Below are 27,429 nucleotides of genomic sequence, written 5' to 3' on the forward strand. Positions count from 1 at the left end.
TCTACTAATGCTTCACTACTGCAAAACATCCCAATCGCAGCCATCAACAACAGGAACATACAACCAACATGTTCTTGTGAAAAATGGCAACATTAAAAGAATTGTCATCACTAGAGAGGCGAAGGCAGGAGCAAAGTGAAAGTTTTGGCTGCCAGCAAACGGATTGAGAGATCTTTCATCATTCAGCAGAATACTGACCCAAAACATACCAAGGAACTAATCGGGGTAAGAAGTGGAAGGTTTTAAATTGGCCAAGCCAATCTCCAAACTCAAACCCTATGGAACATTTTACCTGCTAAAGAGGAAACTGAAGAGCATTTACCTCAAAAACACACAACAGCAAAGCTACGGTAAAAGCCTGGAACAGCATCACAACAAAGCAATTCAAAAATCCATCTAGGTATATACAGTATACACTTAAATTGATCTGTATCATCATGGGTCACCATCCTTTTTAGGCTTTACAAGCCAAACGTTGACAAAGATTAGTTGCTATCCCTGATTTAAACCCTCAAAAACATAAAACCCCATTTGATGAAAAAGAAACCTTGAAAAGAGACCACAGATGGCGGGATCATCCCCTTCCCAGGTGACCAGACTGCAATGGATGCCACGTGGGCAGCATTTAATAAATAGTATTGTGTGATACATTGTTAATAAATTGACAAAAAAGTAAATTTAGTGAAATTAAAAGCCATAGGTAGACACCTTCAAGGGAAGTGGCTCTTCCTCAGGTCGGTTGGTCTTAACACTAATGGTGGAAAATGTTTTGAAATTATTTATTTCGGTCTCATTTTCTTTAATGTCCCAAAAACCTGGCAGGTGGAGACAAAAAACAAAAACAAAGAGCGCATTCACAGTCGAGTCACGTTTACCAAATACAGTACCAGGGAGTCCTCAAGTTAAGGTGGAGTTCCGTTCCTACGCTGGCGATGTAACCCGAATTTCGACTTTAGTCGGATTTCCTCGTTAAAGTCAATATTTACATCAAAATACTTTGTACAGTAATTTAAAAAAACATATTTGCGCGACCCGGAAGAGCCGGAACCAATAATTTGTGTTTCCGCATGGACATTCATTGCTGACAAATGTGACATTGTAGTTGCGACCAACATCAACACAACTCTATCTCGAACTCATGTTCAATCGCTAATTTAGGATGCGAAGAAACCGCTAATTAATTACGCCGTCATTGTATGATACGACAGAAGTCTCCGACGTAAATGGCTAACGGCTAGCTGTTAGCATGACCAACCAGTGTCTGGCTGCCGGCTGCTAAGTAAGTTTGACAGCTGGTACCTGGCTTGCTTTAGTTCTTTTTCAATATTCTGGACCAAGACTACTTTGTAATTCACTCTCCATGTTTAAAGGAAGGAAATGTGCCTTAAATTGCACATTGAGGTCTTTTCATTGTTAAAAAAAAAGAAGATAAATACAACTTTGTCTTCATTTATTTTATAAAACACTTTTGCCCATTAAAAAAGAAAAACATTCAACTGAAAACGTCAAACTTAGCTGTTTAGATTATAGGAACACACCTTTAAGCCATTAATACCTTGTTATTTTAAACATAAACCATGTAAAAAATAAGAATGTTTCTGCCTCATATTGCACTTAAAAGTTGTGTTCCTAAATCCTAAACGGCTATATTAGACATTTTTAATTGACTTTTTTATTTATTTAATGGGAAAAGCGCATTACAAAATAAATGAAGACAAAGTACTATTTATCTTTTTTTATTTGTTGCTGATCCGAAAAACGATCCGATCCGTGACTCAAATCCGTGATCCGATCTGAGCCGTGAATTTTGTGATCCGTTGCACCACGAGAAGATTGGTTTTCTGCTGCCCCAAAATATAAACCTTTTGCATCTGTACACACAGTAGAGAACAGTGCAGTTATGAAGTCTTTGCAGAGCTGCACGATAAGATGGTGTCTGTGCACTGATAATTCTCTTCCCGTGAGCTCCTGAGGCTGTTGTGACACAGCAGGAATTAGAGAAAAAAAGGCATGGCGTCTTTTTTTCTTGAGGTCAGTCCAGTCACAATGGGGCCAGTTGACTGAGTTGACTAGGTCATTGGTTACGTCTCGTTCATCCAGCAAGGCCCCTCTCCCTAGAAGTCAAGTCCACGCCCCTCCGCTCATTTTTTAACTCAACGACTGGTCAGCCATGCTGTGTGAATCGACACCATGCCGCTTTTTAGACGGTCCCTGTTCACAACAAACTTCTTGATAACAACCACTGCAGCACAGCAGGTTTGCAGCTTGTGGTCGACTCATTTGTAGTTTGAGTCTCCTTTTAATGAGGAGAAGATCAGTACTTGTTGTGTCACTACCTCCTCGCAACCCATCACCGCTGCTAGCAATTTTACCTTTCCTCCAGCGGTGAAGGTTCATCAATTAAGATGACTTCCTGGGATGATATTTCAACCTGGACCTTGAGGATGAGCTTGGGGCTGTTGTTGTGCAGGTGGCCACATCGGCCGTTTCTTATGTGTTCTCTTTCTTTGCTATGGTCCCACTGCCTGGATTTATCTTACTGAGATGGCTGCCAAATATTTGTGTTTTCATTTTTATTTTTTTATTTATGTATTAAATTTGCAATTAACAAGATTCTTGCTGGAAGTATTTCCCCTTTTCCCTCCTCCTGGTATATTGCCTCTCAAGGGGTATTGGATCAAAAGAGACACACGGTTGGTATTTCTCTCCCTAGGCAGGCTTTCAGTATCTAAATTATCCAACCTTGGTCATATTTAGTGAGTATGAATGGGAAACATGTGGACCAATGGGATTTATGCTGTGCGCAAGGACACATGAATACTGTGTGGGATGCAAAATGAAGGTTCAGAGTACGTGTTGATATCCTTCAGAGGCTAATTGCTAATTATAAGGAGCGTTCTGGCTGTCTTTTGACCCAATCATTTGGCAGCATAATTTAGCTTTATCTGCACGCATCCATTGAAATTGAAGCCACAAATATTGATATTTCAAAAGTGTAGTGAATGTGAGGTGTCAATATTTAAAAGGCAATTTTCCACAAAACGTTACAATTGTGGTCAGTATGTCATACGGTTCTGATCCGTATGTCCTGATCGGGCTTTTGTTTCCATTGTGGGATTTGTTGGTGGCAGTATAACAGGAGTGTCGCATTTTGCTGCCATGCAATATTGTACAACCCGTTACATTGTTAATGCACGTTAAAATGCATACTATCTTGTGATTACCAGACGACCTTGGAAGATGATAAACAACTGGCTATGTATAATTTAGTGTCAAAGTACAAAAAAATGGAGAGTACCGTAGGCCAATTAACTCTTTGACTGCCAGACGTTTTCAGAAAAGGGATGCCGTCAGTGCCAGCCGATTTAAGCATTTTGACTGATCTTTCAAGGTCCACAGAAAATGTTCTGTTTGGACTATGGAAACACACGTACTACCAAATGAAAGATTGGACTTTCATCTTTCATCAGAAAAGAGTTTGTTTCTACCTTATTCCGTTCTTTAGTAATCAACAATAGAAAATGGTTAGTTTGACCCAATTTCGCCTGTTTTGGACCAAAATACGGAGAAATCAAGCTTTTAGTGAAACGATATTATTTCATGCATTCTAGTGAATTTTACACTTCTTTTTGTCCATGAATGATGCCACAAACACCTAAATAGTGCTTTACTTCTATAACACACTACCACCAAGAATGAAAAAGTGTTTTTTGATAGCAAAATACGTTTATTTACATTCAACAGTGTAACAATTTGACAACAATTTGGCAAACTATTTACAAATGTGTGCAACTGTGGTGCTATTTACAAATATGTGGATGTTTCAACGACAGTTTTTCTTTTTGTAACACTCTCCTGCGTGCAAGGAGACGCAACAGCATTTGCACAACAGATTGCCTCTTCGCGTGCGCCACTTTCTTGCAGGCCGTTTTTTTCCGGGGAATAGCAAGTATATACTGCAGTGTGTCATCAAGTCTAATATCAGGATCATGCTACGGTTTCGTTACGTCTCGCTTCCCCGTGTCCTTCAGTTGCTATACCGGGTGGTAGGAGATGTTCTGATCCATTTTATCCACTCCATTCATGGTGGCATCGTAGTCCAGAAACAGTGTCTTCTCCGTGATCAGACTGTACCCGCTCCTCCGATGAATATGTATTGGACTCGGGGTACTCTTCATTGTCCGATCGAATGTCCGCTTGTGCAGCTCTGGCGTTAGCAGCGGTAGCCGCGCTTAGCCGGTGAGGCTTACTACGTAATCATAGCAGTTGCGTCAAAGCTTCCAACTTTGGCGTCAAGCTCGGAGTCATCATCATCATCATCATCAATCTGCATTGGTCAATGCCAACTCTCCATCGCCCGATCGAATGTCCGATTGTGTAGAAGTACCCGGCCGGCTATTGTGCGCGTTTTCCGGCCTTAGCAGCGCTAGCCGCGCTAGCCGCGCTTAGCCGGTGAGGCTTACTACGTGATAGTAACAGTCGCGCCAAGGCTTCCAACTTTGGCGTCAAGCTCGGAGTCATCATCATCATCATCATCAATCTGCATTGGTCGATGCCAACTCTCCATCGCCCGATCGAATGTCCGATTGTGTAGAAGTACCCGGCCGGCTATTGTGCGCGTTTTCCGGCCTTAGCAGCGCTAGCCGCGCTAGCCGCGCTTAGCCGGTGAGGCTTACTACGTGTCATAGGAGTCGCGTCAAGGCTTCCAACTTTGGCGTCAAGCTCGGAGTCATCATCATCGTCGACATCAATGCGCTTTTTAGTATTGATTGATGCTTTCCGTCTTTGAAAAAAATGCTCAAGCGTGAGTTGCTTGCAACCGGTTGCTTGATCAAGCCACAATGGCTTGAACCAGCCATTGTCTCCTCAACACTCTAGCTCCGCCTCACGTCTTCTACTGACGCCCACGGTGGGCGGCCCATCCAACCTTGTGCAAAGAGAGTCATCGCTGCCCTCTAGGGGCCAAAACGAGTCTTTGACTAATCAGATCTGCCTGATACTTTCAGCACAGCTGCCCAAGGCTTTCCTGCACCCGTTTTTGAAAAAAAAGAAAAAAAAACATAGGGGACGTCTTTTAACGTCCTCGGCGCCCTTCCCTAGGTTTATGCTAAACGTTTTATAACGTTTATGGCAGTCAAAGAGTTAAAATTGGTATGGATCCATCTTTAATTAACACAAACACTAGTAATTGTTTCTAAAAGAAAATATGCTTCAAATGGTATTTATTTGTAATTGTTTGTGCCTGTAGAAGAAGAACATTATTTTTTGGGAGGAGGGGTTCACAATAGTGGTGGTCAGCATAGACCTGACATAAGAATGAGGCACGTCAAACAAGTGGGGAACGGTGGGGTTTACGTATGGTAAAGGGGACGAGCTTCTCCATTCCTCCAGAGGCTTGGAATTCCTCCCGAGCTGCCCCCCCCCCTCTACTCTCCTCTCATTTGGCAGGCACTTGTGAAAACAATTCCCCAGCTTTTAGTCATTCGGCAGATCCAATTGCCATTTCCACTCTGGAGGCACCGAGAGTGAGAGGCAATCCAGATTGACAGAACACACAGCGAGACCGAGAGAAGAGTTGAAATCAGGTTGGACAGATGCCGAGGCTAGTTGAGCGCTTGCACAATATTAATATCTCATGAAGGCTGGCTGGCTGGCTGGCGGAGCGAGCTCACCGTCTTGTGTGGTTCTCATTTTGTGCGATGCAGCAGCACCAGGCATTGCAGAGGCTAAATGAAGGAGTCTACTTTTCACTTTGGTGACTTCCCCAGATGTTTTGGTCTTGCAAGAGGAAGATGCAAAGCCGTGGGAAGAGTAAGACCTTTTGGTAGATTGTCCCAATTATGTCTTGCCTTACATTTTTTGGTCAATGGAATAGTCATTCCATCCATCCATCCTTCCATCCATCCATCCATTCATTATCCGAACCGCTTATCCTCATGAAGGTCGCCGGTTGAGGTTAAAAATCCAGGCATACATAAAGTCACCATTGAAAACAAATGGTTCAGTGTTCCCTGTTTACCTTTTGTCAAGCCGACCACAGGCTGACCAATCCCTATTCGCTACCCAGCCCAGAGACTTAACTGGCGGTGTATAAAACTATATTTTACAAATGTTGGGGTTTTAGCTAAACAATTTTATTGGGGAATCTACAAAAGTGACCTTTTTCCTATGTGCTATGTTTTCAAAAATTTAATTAATCAAGATAACTGCAGGCTATGGACAAATCTCTCAGCTCATCCGCATTTGAATCAATAAAAGAACAGCGTTGCTTCATAATGTTTTCGTTTGTTGTTTTTTAATACTTCTCCTTTTCTGCTGAACGTCATAACTGCAACATACAGTTTGTTATGTGTCATTGTACAAGGGTTGGTAGATGAATAAATAAAAATAACACTGTGTCGTGTTGAAGAGATTTGCTCAAAATCTGCATGGGATGTTCTCTATAGACATGAATTAGTTCAGAACATTTGCCTGGAGAAAAGAAGCAGGGAAACTGTATGTTTCACATTTGAATACAATATTGCTTGTCTTCATTCTTACAGTAAGTCTGCCTGCTTCTGCATTATTAGTCATTTTTGCCGTCTATTGGGTGTTCAAAAGAATGACATGGTGGGCACATTAAAATGCCATTTAACAGTGGCGGTCCACGTTGTCCACTTGATCAACTTGTGATGTCTTGTTCTTTTTGTTATTGGTACAAGGAATAACACAGAAACTCATTGGCATCCTAAAAATTCTGATTTGGTACATATTGTAGCTAGCGTTTTGTTATGCATTAAGTACAAAGCTAACTGCTAAACCACCACCACGAGTTATGTATTTATTGCTGTTTTGTTTGTCACTTTAGCTGATTTTAGTAGTTCCTTGAGTTCCATGATACAGAAGTGGGGAACATGTGCTTAGGAACAACATTTTGGTTCAAACCCAGTAATGTTTTGTTGCTTTTGTTGACATGACAAGATTCCAGGCAGATTTTCTCAGTGAATAACGCATGAATTTAGACAGACCGGCAGCTTGTTCTCCCCAGGTCTTGTTCAGAACCCTCTATCCATTGCCCTCTGTCAATTTGGCGTGTACAATCCATGCATCTTCGTTAATGACAGTAGTAGTGCAACAAATTAAAGTAAACATCAAAAACACATTTTTGGTAGTGCGCCATTCCAGGCATGTCCTGTTCCTGCATGGTAATCTGATTGATAGCGGAATGAACAAACTAAAAGAGACTGCACAAAGTACATTTAGGTAGTTTTCAGTAATAAATTCTACTTTGTGCATGCTTTATATGATTTCTAAACTAATGGTGTCCCAACATTCACTCCCATTGTGTTCTATTGCTATAAAAACATGGAACCTACCAAAAGAAAGATTAGAGTCTCTTCTTTCATCAGGAAAAAAAGTATATTTCTATCACTTTCCATTTTGCAGCAATTAGCATTGGAATATAGCTAAGTTTCATCATTATTCACACATCTGTTTAGAACTGTGGGGAAATCGGCTTATTTGCAACATGGCCCTGTTTGATCTCTTAGGGCCGATCCACACGAAAGCCAGTTTCAATGTATCCTCACAAATTTCTTACCGTTTAGGCCGTACGTCCACACGATGGCGCGATTTCATAGCTTGAAACCGATCACTTTTGAAACCGGGCTCCAGAGTGGAAAGATTTCAAAACGCGCCCCGTACGCGTCCGTCTGGACACCATCAGTCTGTCAACAGCAATGACGGATAGCCGTGTCGTAGTCGTTTTGCGCAGCCTCCTTAGCTTGCTTATGCTTTTGCAGCAAAATATTTTGCTTCCTTATTTCCACGTTCAACAAGCGGTGTTGTACTTGAATCACCCGCCATTGTCATTTCTCCTGTGTTCATCTTTTTCCCATGTTGTTTTGATACAAAGCCATGTTTGTTCTGTAGATTGCAATAAAGTTAGGGAAAAAAAGTGTTCGTCTTCTTCGCTGATTCTTCTTCTACGCTTTCCGTTAACTCCCTGTGGCTGAGCTACAGTGCCACTCCAGACTTGGCATATACATTACAGCCGTCCTCAGCGTCTTCTTTTGGACACATGCAAGTCTTGAAATGCTTCTGTATGTACAAGATTTGTTTAAGAAACAAAGCCGGCTTTGCTTCCGTCTGGACGCGGCCTTTTACTCTGCTGGCACATGCTGACCGTTTTTGTAATAAGTACCATTGCTTCAACCATTCTCTGCAGCTGAGAGGCTGCATCAAAGCTGCTGTATGTTTTAGCATGAAAAACAACATTAAAAAACGTCAAGCAATTGTGTATTACAATTTATTGTTGTTATTTTCATACCTATTTAAGGTGATAAGGCAAACAGTTTGGGATTTTTCATGATTTGGGGTATCCCACTAGAATAGCTTCGCCCCTGCCCTGAACAGTTCTCCACATTCAGAAGCAAAGCAAGAGTAATCAGTAATTGACAGTGACAGTTTTTAAAGCAATGTTTACTTGAGGATTTTAGTTAATCATTAATGTACATGTTTACATAGAAAAAAGAAAGTGGTTGAAACAATTTTTGCTTCTGAAACTGAAATACCTAAATTCACGAGACAGTATGAAGAGAAATACTGTATATTGTTACTATTTTAGTTGTAAATTTGGATATCTAGAAAAACTCTATAAATTTAATGTATTGTTATTAGTAGTTGTGAGGGCTAGGGGTGCCAGAAGTGGTCCCCGGGCTGTAATTTGGACACCACTGATCTCAAGAATATCACCCATTCCGAATGGAAGGGTATTATTTATGATCAAGGTTCTAACATTTATTTGACTGCCTTAAACATGGTCTGTATAACACGCAACACTGTTTTCTATTCTTATCATCCAGATGTGATGCAAGGTTGCAGCACCTCACCTATTCACTGAGCCCATCAGTAGAGCGCCCATAAAGCAACGTCGCTCAGCACCTTATTCTTTGCGCTTTCGACCCCCGAACACCATGACCTCTGAACTGGAAAGTAGCCTGACATCAATGGACTGGCTTCCACAGCTCGGCATGAGGGCGACCATCCAGAAAACTGACAGAAATGTGGGGGGACTTCACCACGGTCACTATCATGGACATCACCACACCCACCACCACCATCTTGGTCTCCATCATGGACATCACGGGCTGGGCAAGAAACTCACTCAGCTGGACCCAGGAACAACTTTGGACCAGGAGGAAAGTAGTCAACAAAGAGACGGTAAACCACCATACAGCTACGCAAGCCTCATCACCTTTGCCATTAATGGCTCGCCTCGCAAACGCATGACCCTCAGTGAGATCTACCAGTGGATCTGTGACAACTTCCCCTACTACAGAGAGGCAGGCAGTGGCTGGAAGGTAAGAAGGAACACAACTTTTTTATGAAAGAGGGGAGAAAATATGGTTGTTACAGCCACCAAGGAAGGGATATTTTCATTGCATGGTGTTGTCCTTGTGTTTATTAGTTTGCTTGTGTGTGGCTGCTTTTTTCATTTATCCACCAGATATCATCTATTACATTTCAATGAGAGTCTATGCGTTTCATTGAAAATGTAAAGTTTAAAATGGGTGTCACTGTCATAATCAAATCAAAGATGAAATGTCTCTGCGGCCAGGATCAGAAGCTCTGATCCCACACCAATCTTCATGTGGATTTGATTCCATCCACTTTCTATAGCGCTCGCTTGTCCTCATCAAGGTTGTGGGTGAGCTGGATCTCAGATGACTTTGGGCGACTGGCAGAACCCCCAATCAAATGCTGGGCACATATAAACAAACAAGCAGTCACACGGAATGTTTTTGATGAATGGAGCCTTACTATTGACTAGCAACCAGTGCATGGTGTACACCACCACTCGCCCAAAGTCAGGTGGGATAGGCTCACTCACCTACCTCCCTAATCCCTATTGAAGACAAGCAGCAGAGGAAATGGATGGATGGCATGTTTTGGGAATATGGGAGGATACCGGAGTATGTAGAAAAAAATCCAAGCACAGGGAGAACATACACACGACTCGCAGGAGTGATCTCATCTGATTCATTCGCTTAAGTTTAGCATGGGAAGTTTCATTTAAAAGGACAGTGTGTAAATAAAAAAAAAAGAAGTTTGATTTCATTTATTTAAAAAAACACTTATTTTCAATCATATGAAAAACAAGTTCCATCCAACCTATGGAGAACCAAAAGTGCCAAAATTAAATAAATAAATACACCAATAAGCAATTAAATAAATGTCATGAAATAACTAAATGTGTCATATATTAATTAAATATGGAATTAAATAAACCAATAATTAAATAAATGTGTCATTTATTAATATATATATGGAATTAAACAAACCAATAATTAAATAAATGTGTCTTTGATTAAATTACCTACATATATATATATATATATATATATATAATTATTTCTGTATTTATTTATTTCATGTTCCTGTGTTGCAGTATTTCATGAATTTCTTTTTTCTGTCAAACTCGCCCGTCAATGTTAGTGGGCGGGGCTGATTCACTCAAATTTTGTCTAATTGACTGCTTTGGCCTTAATAGGTTAGAAACATGGCAGCTAAGGTAATGGATTTTTTTGCTGATATAGAGTGATCGAGGCTTGTTATTGTGCAAAACCAACATAAAAATAAAAGCAATATTTCTACTATTTCGTTATAGTACAGTTTTGACTTGTAGGTGTTTCCATTGAAGAGTGATTTGCTTCTGAGGCGCGAGATCTCGCAGTACTTGTAGGCGGTCACGTCACGCTAACGGCTCCTCATGAACGTCACGAGAATAAATAGTATGCGTGTATGGAGCCGCTGCGGACTTGGCTCAATAAGACTTGTTGTCCCCTCAGGAAGCAATTCCAACACAAAAGCGAGTGGCCCTGTACTTCCAACTTCCTTTTCTTCCTTTTAATGGGTAGGGTCACATGACTACAGGAAATGCGAAAAAAGTGACTTCCATTTCAACACGTCTCAAAAAGCACCTCCTGAGAGTGTAAATCTGAGGCTAATGGTAACACACCCATTGAGGTCAATAGCGCCACCCAGCCTATCGAATTGTGTTCACTAGCTACTCACTCTGCATCAATTTATTGTTCTGAAATGGATTTGCCTTCATTTGGTGAGCAGGGTGACCAATCAGGTGTTAGGACCTGCCCACCAAACCTTGATGGGTGAGTTTGACAGATAATATAAATTCATGAAACACCGCAACACAACAAATAATTATAGGTCATTTCATTAATTAATGACACATTTAATAACACATTGATTTATTTAATTCCATATCTAATTAATAAATGAAACATTTAATTAATTAATGACACATTTATTTAATTATTTAATGGTGTATTCATTTATTTAATGTTGTCACTTTTGGTCATCCATACCAACCATCCATCTTCTATTGCTTTAAAAAACAAAAACAAAAAACTAGTTGTACAACGTAATTTAAAAAATATATATAATTGTAGGCATAGTAATCGCTAATTATGTTAAACAAAACATGCACCACCCAACACACACACACATTCACTCGAGGGGAGCGTTGACGCGGCGGGCCCTAGCAGAAATATAATCATTACTTTAACAGATAATTATATTTCTGTCAGATCTCATTAGATCACAATAGCGTTTGTTGTGCTTAAAGCAATACTAAGGAACTTTCAGTTTATGTTGATTATGGCGGCGCCATATGGACGAAAGCAGTAATGTTATGCCTGAAGGGATCCCACATTTCCAATGAGGACAAGCGCATTGCGTCGTTTTTTGGGGCGTCGACATTCAAATTGACTACCGTCCTTGTAACGAATGGGTAAAGGGGGAAGTGACCTATACCATAAAGCATTCAGCGCATTTGTAGTTTTTTGTGTGATAGTGTTCCTACCATCCTCCTCAAAGTTGCTTAGTGCCAGTAAAAATGATACAGACCCCTCAGGCCATGGCAAAGGTATCATTCAACTCGTTTTAAGTCGATGCTTCATCCAAACAGTTGTGAAAATATTTGATTAAGGTTGAAAAGTTCCTTAGTGCTACTTTAAGCTGGATTGTATTTCATTTTGTTCCTTTGAATCCAGAAGAGGCCACCGGTGACAGTTTAGTGGTTCATATAGCATACTTTTAAGCAGTCAAGTCATCCACTGGGGTAGATTCTTGCTCCTGCTATGCGCAAATTGGATGACTGGATAATTCCAGACAAAACTCTTATTTTCATTTAGAAACTATTAACTTCATAGATGTTTACAAAGATTTGGTAGATGTTGGCAGACGTTGGCAGTCCCTAAGTGCTCTTTTTGCTCTTCCACTATCACAGTGACTAACATTCTTGAATCCCAATTATACAAGATAGCAGGCTAATTAAGTAGCCAATTAACATCAATTCTGCAACCTGCTTGTCATAAGACAAAGAAACAATCCTCACACTGAAAACTTTGGAGGTCATTAAGGCTGACAAGAAGTTAAGAAGTCGCAGTCTGCCGCCACGGTTTCTTATCGGCATTGTGAAGTGGGACCTCCACTTTTGGAGCAATTAGCTCTTGAGAAGGTGAACAAAAGGAAGATGACACCAATTATATCATGCTTAAATTTCACATGGCAGATGCTCCAGTTGGTTTGTTTTTCAAGGTAGTAGCTACTTGAGATTGCATTGTAGTTGGAATTATTTCGTATAATTAGCTATTTGTAGCAGTAACGTGTGTTAAGAGCTCAACTCTGATTAAATGATGTTTGTAATGCAGCCGCACTTTTTAAGCAATGCACTTTAGCTACTGTAATGCTTTCTGATGTGGGAAAGGAGAGCCACAGTCACTGACGGATGTTTCAGTCTTTTATTCAATGCAACAGTAGCAGCAGCCAATCGATCATTCTGTGGAGTCAGATCAGGTGGTCCTTGTCTGAATTTTTTTCCTTTGCATCCATCCTAATATCGAAATATTTTTTTTTCACTTGAGGCACGGTGCGAACCTCAGGTGACACTGAATTGACAGCCTGCAGGTGTCTTTTTTTGTCATTGATTCACCAGTGGAAACACTTAGAAGAAGTGTCGTTAGCCTTGTTGTCTCCACCTCTCACACAAGCAAGAACCCCGATTTTCCCCACTGTAAAACTTGCTTTAGATTTTCAGGCCATTTCTCGCAACTTCAAGCCTCCTTGCTGATTTTTATGATTTCAACAGATGACCTTTTGGAGGAAAATAGGGCAGTGTTTTATACAGATTGACGATCGCAAGCCCGTCAACTATAATTAATTCTTATTCGCTTTCTTTATTCAGGGAACTTGGGTCCCGAGTAACAACATTAAAAATGCATTGTGCAGTTTAAACAGGTCATATTGAAGCTTTTTCTACATCATGTATGCTCCATCAATGCCCAGATGAGTACGAAGAGCCCTGACTGTTTTACTCTGACTGCACCTATCAGCTTTTATCTTCCCTTTATGTAATATACAGTTTGTTTGGGGAGAGGAGGGGCGGAGTTTTTCTTACCTCGTTTGAAGTCAGGTCGTCGTTTGTCAACCATGAACTGACACAGATGTTGCAGTTCCGTTTTGGGCCAGAGGTGGTGGTCGCGAGTAAAAAAAGTGACTGCACAAAGATATCCTGTAAGCTTACTCACACTCACAAGCAGATTCACTAACGGGACGTCACATAGAAATACAATTTCTATTGCAAATTATAGGTAAATACAAGTACAAAAAAAAGGCAGGCAACAGGTGTGTATATCTCTCTGCATATGTGATGTTGTCTGTACATACAGCAGGAAAAAAAAACCTTATTAACATTATATATTTTTTCCCAGTCGATGAAAGCAGTTAAATGTATACAATCATTATTTGCATGAAATACTGTAATGTAGAGCTAAACTAACCGTCAATGTAGTCTTTCCACTGAGTTATGTTGACAAAGCTCTTTCCGAACGACCAACTAATGTATACTTTTAGATGGAACCTTTTCTCCTCATTATTCCACCTGTATTTCCCTGACATATCTCTTTTTTCCCCCCCCATATGCTATTGCCAATTGTTCCCAGTCTGTAATCTTCAATGCGCTGTTTCCCGCCTTTGTGAAGATGCATGCCAGAAGTGGTGACACAAGCCAGGTTGACTTGGCACATCTTCTTACCTCCAATGCAGGATTCACTCAATTTGTTTCCTATTAAGCAAGTGAGGATAGAGCTTATTGAGACCTTTTAGGCTTTCTGTCAGTGCAGCTTATGACTTTCCCCTTTCTCCGATTGTATTCGGGTGCCAGAATGTTTTGGGATCCCATAATTACACCTCACTGATTTGCGTGCGAGTCTGCATTCGAGTAGCATCATTACAGCCACACACTCGTGGCGGATTTACTTTCACACGCTCTCGCATTCGCCAGTGAGATTGTTGCAGCAAATTTAAAGCAAGGAACATAACCCATAGAGAGAGGGATGCTTTCCATTGAGGTCATTGCCATATAAATAATGCACATTACGTTTTTATGTTCGCATAGAATTAATAGAATATGCTGCTTAGAGTAGATTTAGAGATTTGTAAAGAGCTCCCGCTGTATTCACACTACTTGCTGTTGGTTTATAGTGGGAGAGGCAGTGTGGATGTTTTTTTTTATTTGTATTTTTTAACTTTGGGTCAATTGCTGTGACTAGAAACCGTCTGAGAGAAAGTTATATATAAAGTGTTATAGATTTGGCAGATGCATGTTTTTTCTCCTTCTTTTGGGTATACAAAATACAAGAATTATAAAATAAAGCTTATTTGTCTCTATTTGACTTTTTGGGCTTTTTGAGTGTTATGTCATTTATTTTTGGTGGTTAAATAAACACTAGTCAAATGATATGTTAAACAGAAAATAACATGATGTAATCATAAAATGTATATTATACGCGCTTTTAAAATGCTAGTATCAATGCCGTGCAATATTTTTACAAACTTGGTCACAAACTACCCACAGCTATTGCAGTGCATTCTGGAACTTGTCATATAAGCGGGGTTTTGTACTGTACGTTAACTCGCTACATAATGCAGATGTCATATGATATTTTGTGGTAAATATAAATCTACTTCTCAGTATTAGAAAACAGTGTAAGAATATAATAACTCTTTTGAGTTACAATAGAATGTTTCCTGCTACAGTATATTGCAGTTGTCCATCAAGCGCACACTATTATTCACACTGATTATTCAATGCTTCATACGAATATTCTTTTTACATACATTTCGGCCATAAGAACGCTTCTGTATTAGTTGAAGTCCAAATTTGAAGTATATGTCTTCAGTGTAGTACCACGTTATGCCACAACATTCAGGGCAGCACTCAGTCTACTGGGAGTGATGCAACATAATTAAGAGCAAGAAGAAGAGGCAGGGAAGGTATCCAATATACTCCTTCTGACTCTCATCACAGTTGTTATTCTCACATTAATGCAACGAGACTATATGCCCATGATTATTGTTGTATGCTCTGTTTGTACGTGTTACTGCACCATGTGTGTTAAAATAGCAGTTTTTCAAGGTTTTTACTTACTTTAACGTCTATGTCTATGGTGTTTCGCTTTATATGTTAGCATTTAGCTAACAGTTTTATTTAAATAAAATTAAGTGGTTTAGTTGGACATTTTCAGTGAACCAGTCGACAATGTTAAATTCACTTAAATTTTATGTGTCAGTTTTGTATTCACTTTAACTCGGAGTGACAGCTAAACAGCCTGATGCAAGCGAGTGTACAGAGTACCGCATCCCTGCCTCAGTGTTGATTCATAACCACTACAATATCTTAGTTGGGAGAATGTGTGACCAGGTGCTAAGGAAAACTATTAAGAATGTGTTTTGATACATTCAGGTCTGTGTTAATAAGTCTAAATGTGTTGAAAGCCTGTGAAAGTCGTAATACTAAACAACAAATGACACGCTCGCTCTACTGTTCATCACGGACTTTACTTCTCGCGTGTGGATCTGGAACACATCTCTGGGTTCAAAGTGGCTTCAATTTATTGCTATCACAAGTTGTGTGATGAAATGTAGGTCTTAAATACGCCCGAGCTAGTAAGTGACTCACCTCTGTTGATAGCAGACGTTCACACAGGCAGCGGTTTGCCATCATTGCTAATATATACACGTACGTACCGTATCAAAGTGGCACGCTAGTGGTTACTTTGAACTGTGATTTGATGCACTCTCTTTGTATAAAAAAAAAAGAAGCCCAATAGAACAGGAGTGTAAAGAAGAGGCAAAGTGTTGTCAGGCAGCCTTGTTTTATACTAGCTAGTATGACCGTCGTTGGACGGTTACGTAAGTTTGGGTCATTCCAGTTCAGGTGATTGCTGTCAGCTGTATGCACACAAACACACACACGTGGCTGGCATGTTGGCCAGACATCTTAAATTCACACTCACGCACATGTAGAAAGACATGTTCTTAATGTACCAACTCACGGCATGCACACTATTAGCCCCCCCACACACACACACCACCACATGCTTTATTTGATTTTCACCCACTAAGTCATCCTCTTCTACACACACATGATTGTGCACCCGCCCAGGTAAGCAGAGTATACGTGTGTAGTCTGCAGATTACGCATGGGGAGCTCAGCAGGAGAGAGAAAATTGGGGCGGGGAGGAGCGGAGACTGTCAGTGAGTAGAGGAGACTTTTACTACCCAGCACACGCGCTCCGTCTGCTCTGTATGATAATGCGAGGGTGCAGGAGAGACAGAGTTGAAACCAGGACGACGCACTCTCGCCACATACAAATTCATGTAATGGCCACTTGTGTTAGCTGTTATTACCATGACGCTTTACAAGGCCATGATATTTGATTTATAGGTGACGAATTAATTGGGAAAATGTTCTAGCACCCCCAACGGTGTGGCTCGTATGATCAGGTATGAACACAGCAACCAATTGTAACTGTCAAATGAACACAATCGTGTTTAACCCTCAATTACATGACAGTGCCTTAATCACAGGTAGTAAACAGATGTAACTGCAGACTTAACCATCTTTGATTTAGCATCCTGTTTGATAGCAGCATTTTGCCAGGGCTGCACAAAAGGTCCTCTTGAAGTGCGCTCGGCTCTTGGCCAGCGCACGCCTGGTAGATTGTTTAGATAATTATTTAAAAAATGATCATCGAGAAGAGCAATTATCCTTCTTTTTTTTTTGTAGCGCTGTTTCAGTTCCTTCTACAAACAGCAAATCATAATGTTTTCATTCCTGTGACCAATGAGAGAAGCCACAGCTTGAAAACACAGATTGGTCAGTCACACAGATGCACATCAGCTCTCTTTTCAATTTAACCATACTTTTTATTTTGGGGTATTTGTCTGTTGTTATTTTTGTTCATGTGATGTGCTAGAGGCACTTGCACAAGTGACACACATTATCTAGAGAGATTGGAAGGAAATGTTCTTTTTTGTAGTTCAGTTTCCAGAAATAAAAACAGTAGCCCATATAAATGCAAGCTCCAGATAAAGCTCTGATAAAGTATGTGGTTGACCCACATACTAGTTCTGAGCATCCCTCAGAAATCCAGAGGCGCACCTTTTGTCTGCTTCAAGGTAGGCATTGTATCACATTCTGACGGTATGGTAACTTTGAGCAAAAATAATGCGGTTTAACGGTATCACAATATTGCTATTACAGCTGTGTGTTACATTTGAAATGTTATAAACACACTCCGTAGGTACACCCTGTAGGTATATGTAAAAAGAAAATAAATAGAATTTTTCGAAATCCAATCGAACAATAAAATTATTAATTGTTCAGAAAATAAGTAGCTACTTTTCTGCTACTTAGCGGAAACAAACTTATGCTAACCCATACTAGTTAGCTAGTAATCTTCCACACTACTTTCCCATGCTCTCACTGGTCTCCCTGTCGCCATTTTCACACCCTGCACCTCCCACGATTTCCTATTTTAGGACAGTTCAATAATAGTAGGCACTAAATTAGGGCCAGACCAAAATAGATTTTTGAGGTTGCAGCCAATCTTTGGCAGAAAAATGACTGAATACAGATTAATCGGCAAATTAATAAAAAAATAATAATACATAGCACATTTTTTTTCTAACAATGCATTTCAAAAGGGGTCAATTATATGGCAACTTTCACGATTCACGGGCGGGTCTGGTACCTATTCCCTGTGAATAGTGGGGGTCAACTGTAAATACTGTAGGTTGTGTAAAATAGTGACATCCAGGTCACTTCCTTGCTTTGCTAACCGAAGCATTGCTTGTGTAAATTAGGATTTGCTTTGTTTTGAATGGCAGGTTGATAGAATGACCTTATCAATAAATGTCATTATAAATTTAGGGAAACAGTAGAACTCGAGAACAACTGCTGTAAATAGTTGGCGTGCATCAAGTTAAAAATAATCCTTTGGCTGATGACCGATTACTCGGTCGGGCCCTACACTAAAGTATAGATACATAGATAGATGGCACTCTTGAGCTACAGCATTAGCAAAAGCCTTATTTGTAGTCTCTGCTGACTAACCTGCTCTCGACCCACATCCTCCATTGCCTCAAACTAGCTTGCATGCAACCGGGTCTAATTGCCTGCAAATTAACATGAGCTAATGTTCTGTAGTAAAGGGCAGCGCTACCACAATGGCCTTTGGCCTTTGGCGGCGCGCGCAGCCTACGTCACTGCATCATCACCTGATATGAATCAGCAGCAGGGCATTATTTTGCCTGCCGTCCTCTCCTCGCGTCTCTGCGGGAGATCTGCGGCGGAGCGCAGCGGAGGTCGGTGCACATTGTCAAGTGTACTCGCATTTGGAGGAAGGCTGCTGGGAGTCATTGTGGCGCTTTAGCCGCACAAAGCCTCCTCGAGTCTCTTGAGCGCAACTAAAATATCATTGCTGTGTTGTTGTGCTGTGTGTCAACGGTATGCAGAGACAACAGCGCAATATGTAGAGAGCATGAGTGTGCATGTTTGTGTGCACGATGGCTATTGTCCTTAACACTGATTGCTTGCTGTAAGATATTGACTATTGTTTCCTGCAATGTAGCCAGGGTACATGTTTATGGCTGACTGTGATTGGCCAGTATAAAGAAGAGTATAATAATAATAATAATAATAATAATAATAATAATAATAATAATAATATTAATAACATTAATAATAATAATAATAATGTGTCACTCAGTAATGTTCAGCTGGGTACTGAGTAAAACAGTGTCGCATAAACTGAATTTGCATTCCTTTTGTTGTTTTGTTGTTGTTGTCATCCATCATCATTATTAGCAATTAGCAAGTTTAGTGCCCACTCAATGATATTCCATCCAAACCACTGCGAACGATAATGTTGTGGGACACGTACACATGTAGCCGATGCACTTACATGATCTAACCAGTTTAAATGTTGACTTGCGCGTGATGTCTTTTGTTCAAAATCACTATCAGAATTGTCCAGAATTCATTAAAAAAAAGGCAGCACATACCACACACTGCTTTATGCGCCAACATTCCTAGTCTATATGTCATGTTGGTAGTGTCTGCAGGCCAGATGTTTGAATGTGTGTGTGTGTATGCAACCATGCTATGTGATTTACCTTTTAAAACGGTGAGAGCAATGCAGCGTGTAGGCCAGTATCATTTAAGGCAAATGGGTAGCTGTCTTTTGTTGATAAACTGCTCCTTCAAAGTAGCCATGGCAACCTACATGAGCAAGCCCTTTAGTGCCAAACAGTTTTTTGAACAATTTTAGATATGCTGTGTAACAGTAATGTATGAGTATGGGTACTTTGGCAACCAGTTTGAAGTGGCTGCAGTTGTGATGGAAGCACTCTGGAGCCTTAGAAAAAGTATTTGTCCACATTTGTCCCCACTACTGGCTATTTTGGGTTAAAAACGGAAAGCTTCCCATCATGTGGTGACATCATTCATAATGAGGCATCCATCAGGCGTTTTTTTTCAATATAAAAGGGTAGATTCCCTTTGATGGACAAACTGGCAAATATTCCCACAAAGAGTCGCATGCATACATATAGCTAGTAATTATATTTCGACGTGAAACACTGTTAGAGTTTTTAATTACATACTAATCACTATTAGCAGTCTCTTCAGTTCTTAATTAAAACAGAGGAATTTTGAGTTATCTCCTAAAGGATTTGGCACCCGTCCAACCCAGCATCTCCATCTTAAAGGAGCCATCCATATGGCTAATAATAGTCTAAGCCTGATATTTGCCGACCCGCGGGAATGCAACAATAATACTGCAGCTTATTAGCCATTGTTACTTTTATTTCTCTGAAAGGGTGACTGGTTAACGTCTTTTTCTCCTTTTAGGATGTAACAATGTTAAAATATTTTCATTTTGGTTCATAAACAATCACAAATACAGCTGTTTACACCTGTATTAACCATTTGGCTTTTGTGCTTTAGGCAATAGTGTTATTCAAGATAATATTTGCCTTAAAGTGGATGTCAACACAAATATTTTCTTTACGACGTGTTGTTTGTGTCCCCACTAGTCTAAACACGGCATTCTGTTAATATGAGTTAAGCAGCAACATCCACCTGTTATTATCCATCTCAGGCAGAGGCCATTTAGTCACTTGCTGTTGACTGAAAATGACAAAATGGCTACCACTTATGATGGATAAAAACTACGTTTGTGAAGTAGTTCTCCTTCGAGTCTCCATAGCAGAAAGATGGCGCCGAAACGTGTCAGGCTGCTGTAAGGCGCGTCGTGACCTATGCTATACTGTACAACTAAGCCAGGGGTGCTCAAGTTGGTTCCTCGAGAGCCCCTATCCAGCCTGTTTTCCAAGTCTCCCTCCTGCAGCACAGCTTAATCTAATGATCAGCTAATCAGCAAGCTTTGCAGAAGCCTGATAACGATCCTGATCATGAATCAGGTGTGTTAGTGGAGAGAAACATGGAAAACAGGCTGGATAGGGGCTCTCGAGTACCGAACTTGAGCACCCCTGAACTAAGCATTACTAGACTTACGATTAAATATATAATTATAAAAATAAAAATAAAGTGCTTTGATGTGATAGAACATGTTTTTTCGCATACTATTGAAATTTATAGTGGGCTTTTATGTGAATGATTTATCACTTCACCACTACATGGCACTAAATCCTACACATTGTCCTTTATTGCACCAATGCATTTTTTCAAACTTAGCCATCAAAAAGTAATTATTTTGTGCCGCCATTCGAGCCCTGAAGACATGCATATGATCAGCATTGTCAAATGAAATGTTGGTTGGCTTTCAGAGTTTCCTAAAAAGTTCCTCCATCTGACAGGTACTGAGGCAGGTTTTTATAGTCCTACTTACTTGGTTGATTTTGTTTATTTTTGCCAAATCTAGAAACAGCTTGTATTTTGTAGTTCACAAACTCACTGTTGAATTGTCTTCATACTTTTATTCAATCTGAATGAAAGCCAAACCTGTCAGGCAAAGTTTTCGGGATGCAGAGTACAATCACACATCTCCGGTTCTCATCCTTCCTCCTCCCTTGCTCTCTCGCCTCCTCTTACGGTACGTTGCTGACAGAAGCTGTCACTTCTCCACAGTGTTTTTGCTCGACACAACTATCAGCAGGAAGCGCGCCACCGTGACCTCTCGCTGCCCTGCAACCCAGATTGGTCCCGCTGTTATTTTGGAAAAGACTGCGTTGGAATAAAGGCTGAGAGCATTTGTCTTTTTAAATCGGCTAAGCTGATGTGACACAAGCAGGATGGTTGCTAGCCTGTGAACTTCTTTCCCATTTTTTGGCAGCACAAGACACTCGCTTACAAGTAGGAAGGCTGCAGCCATGGAAGAGTTGCAAAAGAAATGTGAGGGCTTGTAAAATTAGTTCAAAAAAATTATGTGCACAATTCAAAACTTTTTAATAGGACATTTCTCCTCAGCCCTTTAGAATGATGAATATTATTAATATTTTAATATGAAACAGTCTGACATGGGATTGTCTTGTTTTGGATTACAATTTGTATACATTCTGTAGGGATGAAACGATAACGACAATATCGTGATATCGCAATAGTAAATTCTGCCACAATATCGTCGCCATGTCACGATATTAAAAGCAGCACATCTGTTAAAAAATTCAGGTTGATTTACATTTGTGCAGTTTTAGCACCCCCTGATGGCTAGCTTTTTTTTTTTTTTAGTAAAGTTACATTTTCACAAGGCATGTTTTGGCCCTTCTATGTTTAAAATCCACGCGAATGCGCAGATGAAGGGGAACGTAATATGCTTGTGAAGCGAGTCAATATGTGGAGGAACTCAATGTGTGCGTGCATTACCAAGTAAGTGTCTCAATATTAAGCGTTATTAGACATTGTAGCTTGTTTATATGCATTGCTGTTACGTACAAAAACACAATATTGTGCTTTTTTTTTTTAGTACACAGTAAATTCTGTAGAGTTAATTTGACTCTATTTAGCTAGGGACCAAATGGACTCAGTTTTAGAGTAATATTTTCACTTGTAAGAGAGTAAAATAAAGAATTGGAATAAATAAAAAATAAAAGTGACTCAAAGTAGGAACGAACTCACGACCTAAGCCTGGGAGACAGCCATCCTACTCCCTGAGCCACGCAGCTCCTGCTCATGTCAGCTGCAGCTGATTCCATGATTGCATGGAATCTTCCTAACTCCAACAGACCAAAAACAATCCTTGGTGTCTTGGTAAAAAGCAAACAATAGGAGGGGCATAGTTCAGGTGGTAGTGTGGCAGTCTCCCAAGCTGAAGATCGTGAGTTCGAACCTTAACCCTTGAGTGAGTTTTATTTGTTATGTTTTTTTTCATTGTTTTAAATTTTTCTCTCTTCCTAGTGTAAATCTTAGTTTACACGCAAACTGAGTCAATTTGGTCCCTATCTAAATAGAGTCAAGATTGACTCAAATTGACACTACAGAATTTACTGTGTATCAGTTTTTTTTTTTTTTTTTTTTTACAATATTGTGACTTTTTTTTTTTTATTATATCACCAACCTCCCCACAATATTGTGATAAGTATTGTATCGTGACCTCCATATTGTGATAATATGTTAGTGTGATGTTTGGATATCGTTACATCCCTAACATTCAGCAGTGGGGGTGTGAATTCTTGAGCCGAAACGGTTGAACCACAAGTTTAGGTCTTGAAATTCGAACACCTCAAAAGTTTAACAATTCATATTTGACAACAATTTTGTTAATATTCCCCAAAGTTTACACTGTACAATTTTTGGACACATTCCAGCCAGCATGTAAAGATGAGCTGCCTGTGGATATGTGTGTGTGTGGTTTTCCTTTTCCTTTGGCTTTTTTGATTTCTTGTCATTGTTTTTTTGTAACTTTTCCGAACAGTGGGATACAGTAGGGTGGTAAGAATGAAAGTGAATGAATGTGAGACACTGTGAAGATGAACATCCACTGGCATTATCTTGAAATAAGCTAATCTGAATTCAAACTAGAAAAGACACTGGTAGTAAGTATTTTTGTCCACTTCCACACCGGATCACTGAGCCGGATCACCTGTGTGCCCAGGTGAGCAAAATGACTAATGACGTGGGAGTGGCTGACTGGCAGAGTGGAGCAGTGGTGGGTAGTGATAATGACCACATGAAGCCACTTGGTTAAAAAAAACAAAAAGTTGACTTCTAAAGGCTTCACAGGCACAAAGACCCCCCTGCTCACCAAAACCTTGACTTTCATTGGAACATTTTCATTTCTGATGGACAATTCCATGGGAATATTTGCCAAAATTAGTAAATTTCCGAATAATGTGTGTAGCAATGAAATGAAATGACATAACATTTATCAAAACCAAGAGGACATGGCAAACTCTAAGTTTTTTTCCTTCTTTTTTCAGTTACCCCCCCCCAAGTCGGTTTCTCACTCGCTCCAGAAGTGCCGTTCTTGTCACGCCAGAAGCACAGACTTACTTCGTTTGGATAAAGTATTCTGGTTATGAAAGGAGTAACCCAAGGGGTGTATTCGGGTTTTTAGAAACCCGAATAAGAGCATATTTGGGCTATTGCGCGTTTACATGGTCTTTCAAAACCCGAATATTGCCAATATTTGGGTTTTAAAAGGGTTATTGCCTGCATGTAAACATAGTCAGTGTAGTTTCTTGAGTGGGGGAGGGGTGGAGTGGCACCATGCATGAGCTTAACAACAGAGGCTGCAGTTACGCTTTAGGCCAAAGGTGACAGTCACGAGTAAAAAGCGACCAACTCCACAATGCTCCTTTAAGAAATGAAATCATAAATGAAATTATGTTAAATGTTACGATTTTACATACGAACTGGACACTGTACAGATTAGTCTACTCTACAATAGGGTTGAGAGCTTGACGTCAACTAGTATTCACTAACCACATGCTTTTGGCTTGCAGAGGAGCGCTGACTACTGAATAAAATTAGTCTGTCACCTGAATAGATTTCAATGGTTGTGTAGCTTTGGTCAGTCAGGGAGGAGAACCAGTAAAGAGGAAAAATATCCAGGCTACAGCAGGATTTTTATCGGCTTGTACAATCAAAGCGGAAGTAAAGTCACTAATTATTCCAATGTAATATTCCAAGAGGTCCTTGATTTCTAGAAACAGGGCAAAGTCCCATCGAGTGACGGAGTGGTAACAAAATTGGTGTTAACTGGCCAGAAAATGGCCCGGTGTGGGTACCAGATGTGATCAGCCTGCAAGATTGTATCGGCGTCCTTCTGATGACGTCACGCTACAGGATTACCACACCAAGCAAGAGGATTTTTTCCCCCTGTCTGAAAATATCATCACTCGACCCAGCCAAAGTCCATGCTCTTGTATTCTATCATGAATGTTCCACTTATGATCTGTATAATCTGTGAACATTGATTATTGCAAAGAATTCCCTTGTTCTGTGATAAAAAAAAAAAGCGTACTGAAAAAATATCAACGACGTCATTAGCGACTAGTCAACGATTAGTGTCGACTTTAAAAAATCTGACAGTCCCAGCTGCTCATGATCATTGCTTAACACGAGCGAGGCTATTCTGTCAGCTCTCGGGGGATTTTTATGCACAAAAAATACTCTCGTATTATTTGCTCGTTTTTTGGCACCGCACACTTTTAAACCCCTACATATTGTGTTTGGTGCTTTGCTTACAAAATACAATAGCATGGAACCACATGAAAACATTAGTTTAGTCAATGCTTCATTTTTCTTTTCAAGCGCCTGACAACATCCTGAAAATGTCGACTGGGAAACATCACGTTCATCTATAACCTTGTATTTTTAGTTATTTTGTAAAGATGTGTTAATATATATCTATTGAACTGGACACTCATGAAACGGTGCACGTTATGACTAATTATTTCACACACCTGATTATGAACGTACAGATTTGTGACACACACACACGCACACACACACACCCCCACACACACACGCTAATGATATACATGTATTATGCAAATATTCCGGTTCTAAACACAAATGTATCTTATAAGAGGACCTATTTCAATAATCTGAATATGTATTATACAAGCATGCTTCTCCACTGTGAACCTGTCACTCTATCATTACTAGGGTATAATGAGGTGCCTGGGTGACTCTGAGAACCCAAGACACTGTGACATGCAAGCTTTTTTTCCCCTATATTGTACAATATCATAGTTGTTTCGGCTCCCCTACCATCTCAGGTAATACCACCCCTCTTCTACCACACATAAATGATTAAAGGTGTATTCAAGGATCTTCTCGAAAAATAGAAGCCAAATGTCCGTTTGTCACTTTTGAAAAATGTGCATGCGGAAGACCATCCTACCAGTTCTGCTCGTCCCGGGGGAAACACCTACGCTGTAAAATGGAGTGATATTTACTTAAAAAGGCCTAGTAAAGGTTGATACACTCAGAAATTTTATGTACATTTTACAAGGAGTTTATCTAGAAACTTTACTAGATTTTTTTCAAGTAAATCCCATCAGGAACGTGCAAGATCATCTTCATCTTCATCAGTCTCTGCAGCCGGCCTCACTTCATAGACGGATGTCCTCTTGCGGCTCTCAAAGTATGCGCTGAGATCGGTGGAGCTACAACGATGAAAGGCTGAATCCGAAGCTCAGCGGCTACATGCTACAAACACTCGAAGTGCGCATGCGCATCGAGGAACAAGCGCGCACGACCTCGTTACGACAGATTGGTTGACGTGATCAAGAACCAATCGTTAAGATGATGCGCCCGGAAGACGCAGCGACAAAAATATCTTTGAATACACCTTTGACACGCTTCAGCCTGCAAACAGTACTTGCATTGATCGCTTTCTTTAGCTGATCCACACACAACGCTCACAATCAAGCACGCACACGCACACACACACACACACACACTCCACCCCAAAGCGAGTCCCCCAAACCTGACTTTTTGTCACACATCACATTATATCACATTGCATTTTGTCAAAAAGTCAGCCATGCTTGTCAAACGTGCCTTATGTAACCAACCTCCTCAAGTCCAGGAGCCCGCACCCCTCAGCAAGCCACATTAAGCAGCACCAGCACCCGCAACTTGCTATGCACACAGTCATCATTAATAGTGAGTGCCCTAGTTCCAAACGCAAGCTGCTGGACCTCTGATTTGTTTAAATTTGGAATCAATGTATTCACATAGGAAATAATCATAATTAATTCCAGTTATAAAACCTTTAACTGTACACACAATGTCTTTGTTGGGGAGTAACAAATATGCTCCGTTACTCTGGTTGAACTTTGATCTTCTTGTATTTTTCTTTTTACTGTTTCTATCCACTTGCATTGCATCAAAAGGGCCACTGACCCAATCTGTCAGATGGAGCTCCAACTGCTCGGCTGGAGTGGAATAGTATTGCTTTTTGCACACTTTCTCAATCTAACAAGTCAGCTTGTTATTTAGGTTTGTTTGGCCAAGGCAGAGGTCTGTGCTCTACTCGGTGCTAATGTTGAGAAGCTCAACAGCTGCAGTTTTTTTTTCCTCATGGAGGAGCGTGTTATGGCACAGGTGGACCAGGCTGTTCTCTTGTACTCGACACAGAGGCTCAAACAAAGGCTGTGTGGAAGAAATAGGGAGATATGGTGGAGAAATTCTTCTTCCTCCTCCCCAGTTGTATTAATTAGCAACAGCAGATGAGTGGAGAAAAGGAGCCTGAAGGGAGAACAGGTTCATGCCAGGTTAGCTTGCAATGATATGAGCCTTCTTTTGCTATCTCTTGCTTTTTTTTTTTTTTTTTTGCATACCGATTATGAAATGTATCGATGCTTTGCCACAGAAATAGTGGAATAGTCCCTGTTTTCAAAGTTGTACTTCCAGTGTTCCAAAAACCACCACAAAGCCTCAGACACAGATATCACATATGCCAAATTGTTTATCTAAAGCCTCCCACTCCATTGGTTGTGCTTTTCAGTCACTTATACATAATTGTCAGGGCAAAACCAGACTGGTACAGTTGTGAATACCTGGATGAATGACAATATTAACTCATTCACTCCCAGCTACCCCCTTTGCTC

At 40.3% G+C, this 27,429-nt stretch overlaps 1 protein-coding gene across 1 annotated transcript in view; it reads left to right on the forward strand.

Annotated features, from left to right (window-relative positions):
- LOC147178675 (forkhead box protein J3-like) overlaps positions 1–27,429 on the forward strand; it is a 74,103-nt gene that overhangs the window by 12,511 nt on the left and 34,163 nt on the right. Inside the window, exon 2 of the mRNA XM_086067282.1 lies at positions 8,844–9,341. Coding sequence (XP_085923408.1) covers positions 8,955–9,341 — 387 coding nt within the window. The 5' untranslated portion in view covers positions 8,844–8,954. The remainder of the gene's footprint in view (positions 1–8,843; positions 9,342–27,429) is intronic.

Source organism: Leptonotus elevatus, chromosome 2, assembly GCF_054856555.1.
Source record: "Leptonotus elevatus isolate MCC_2025b chromosome 2, RoL_Lele_1.0, whole genome shotgun sequence".
In the NCBI taxonomy this organism is placed as follows: Eukaryota; Metazoa; Chordata; class Actinopteri; order Syngnathiformes; family Syngnathidae; genus Leptonotus; species Leptonotus elevatus.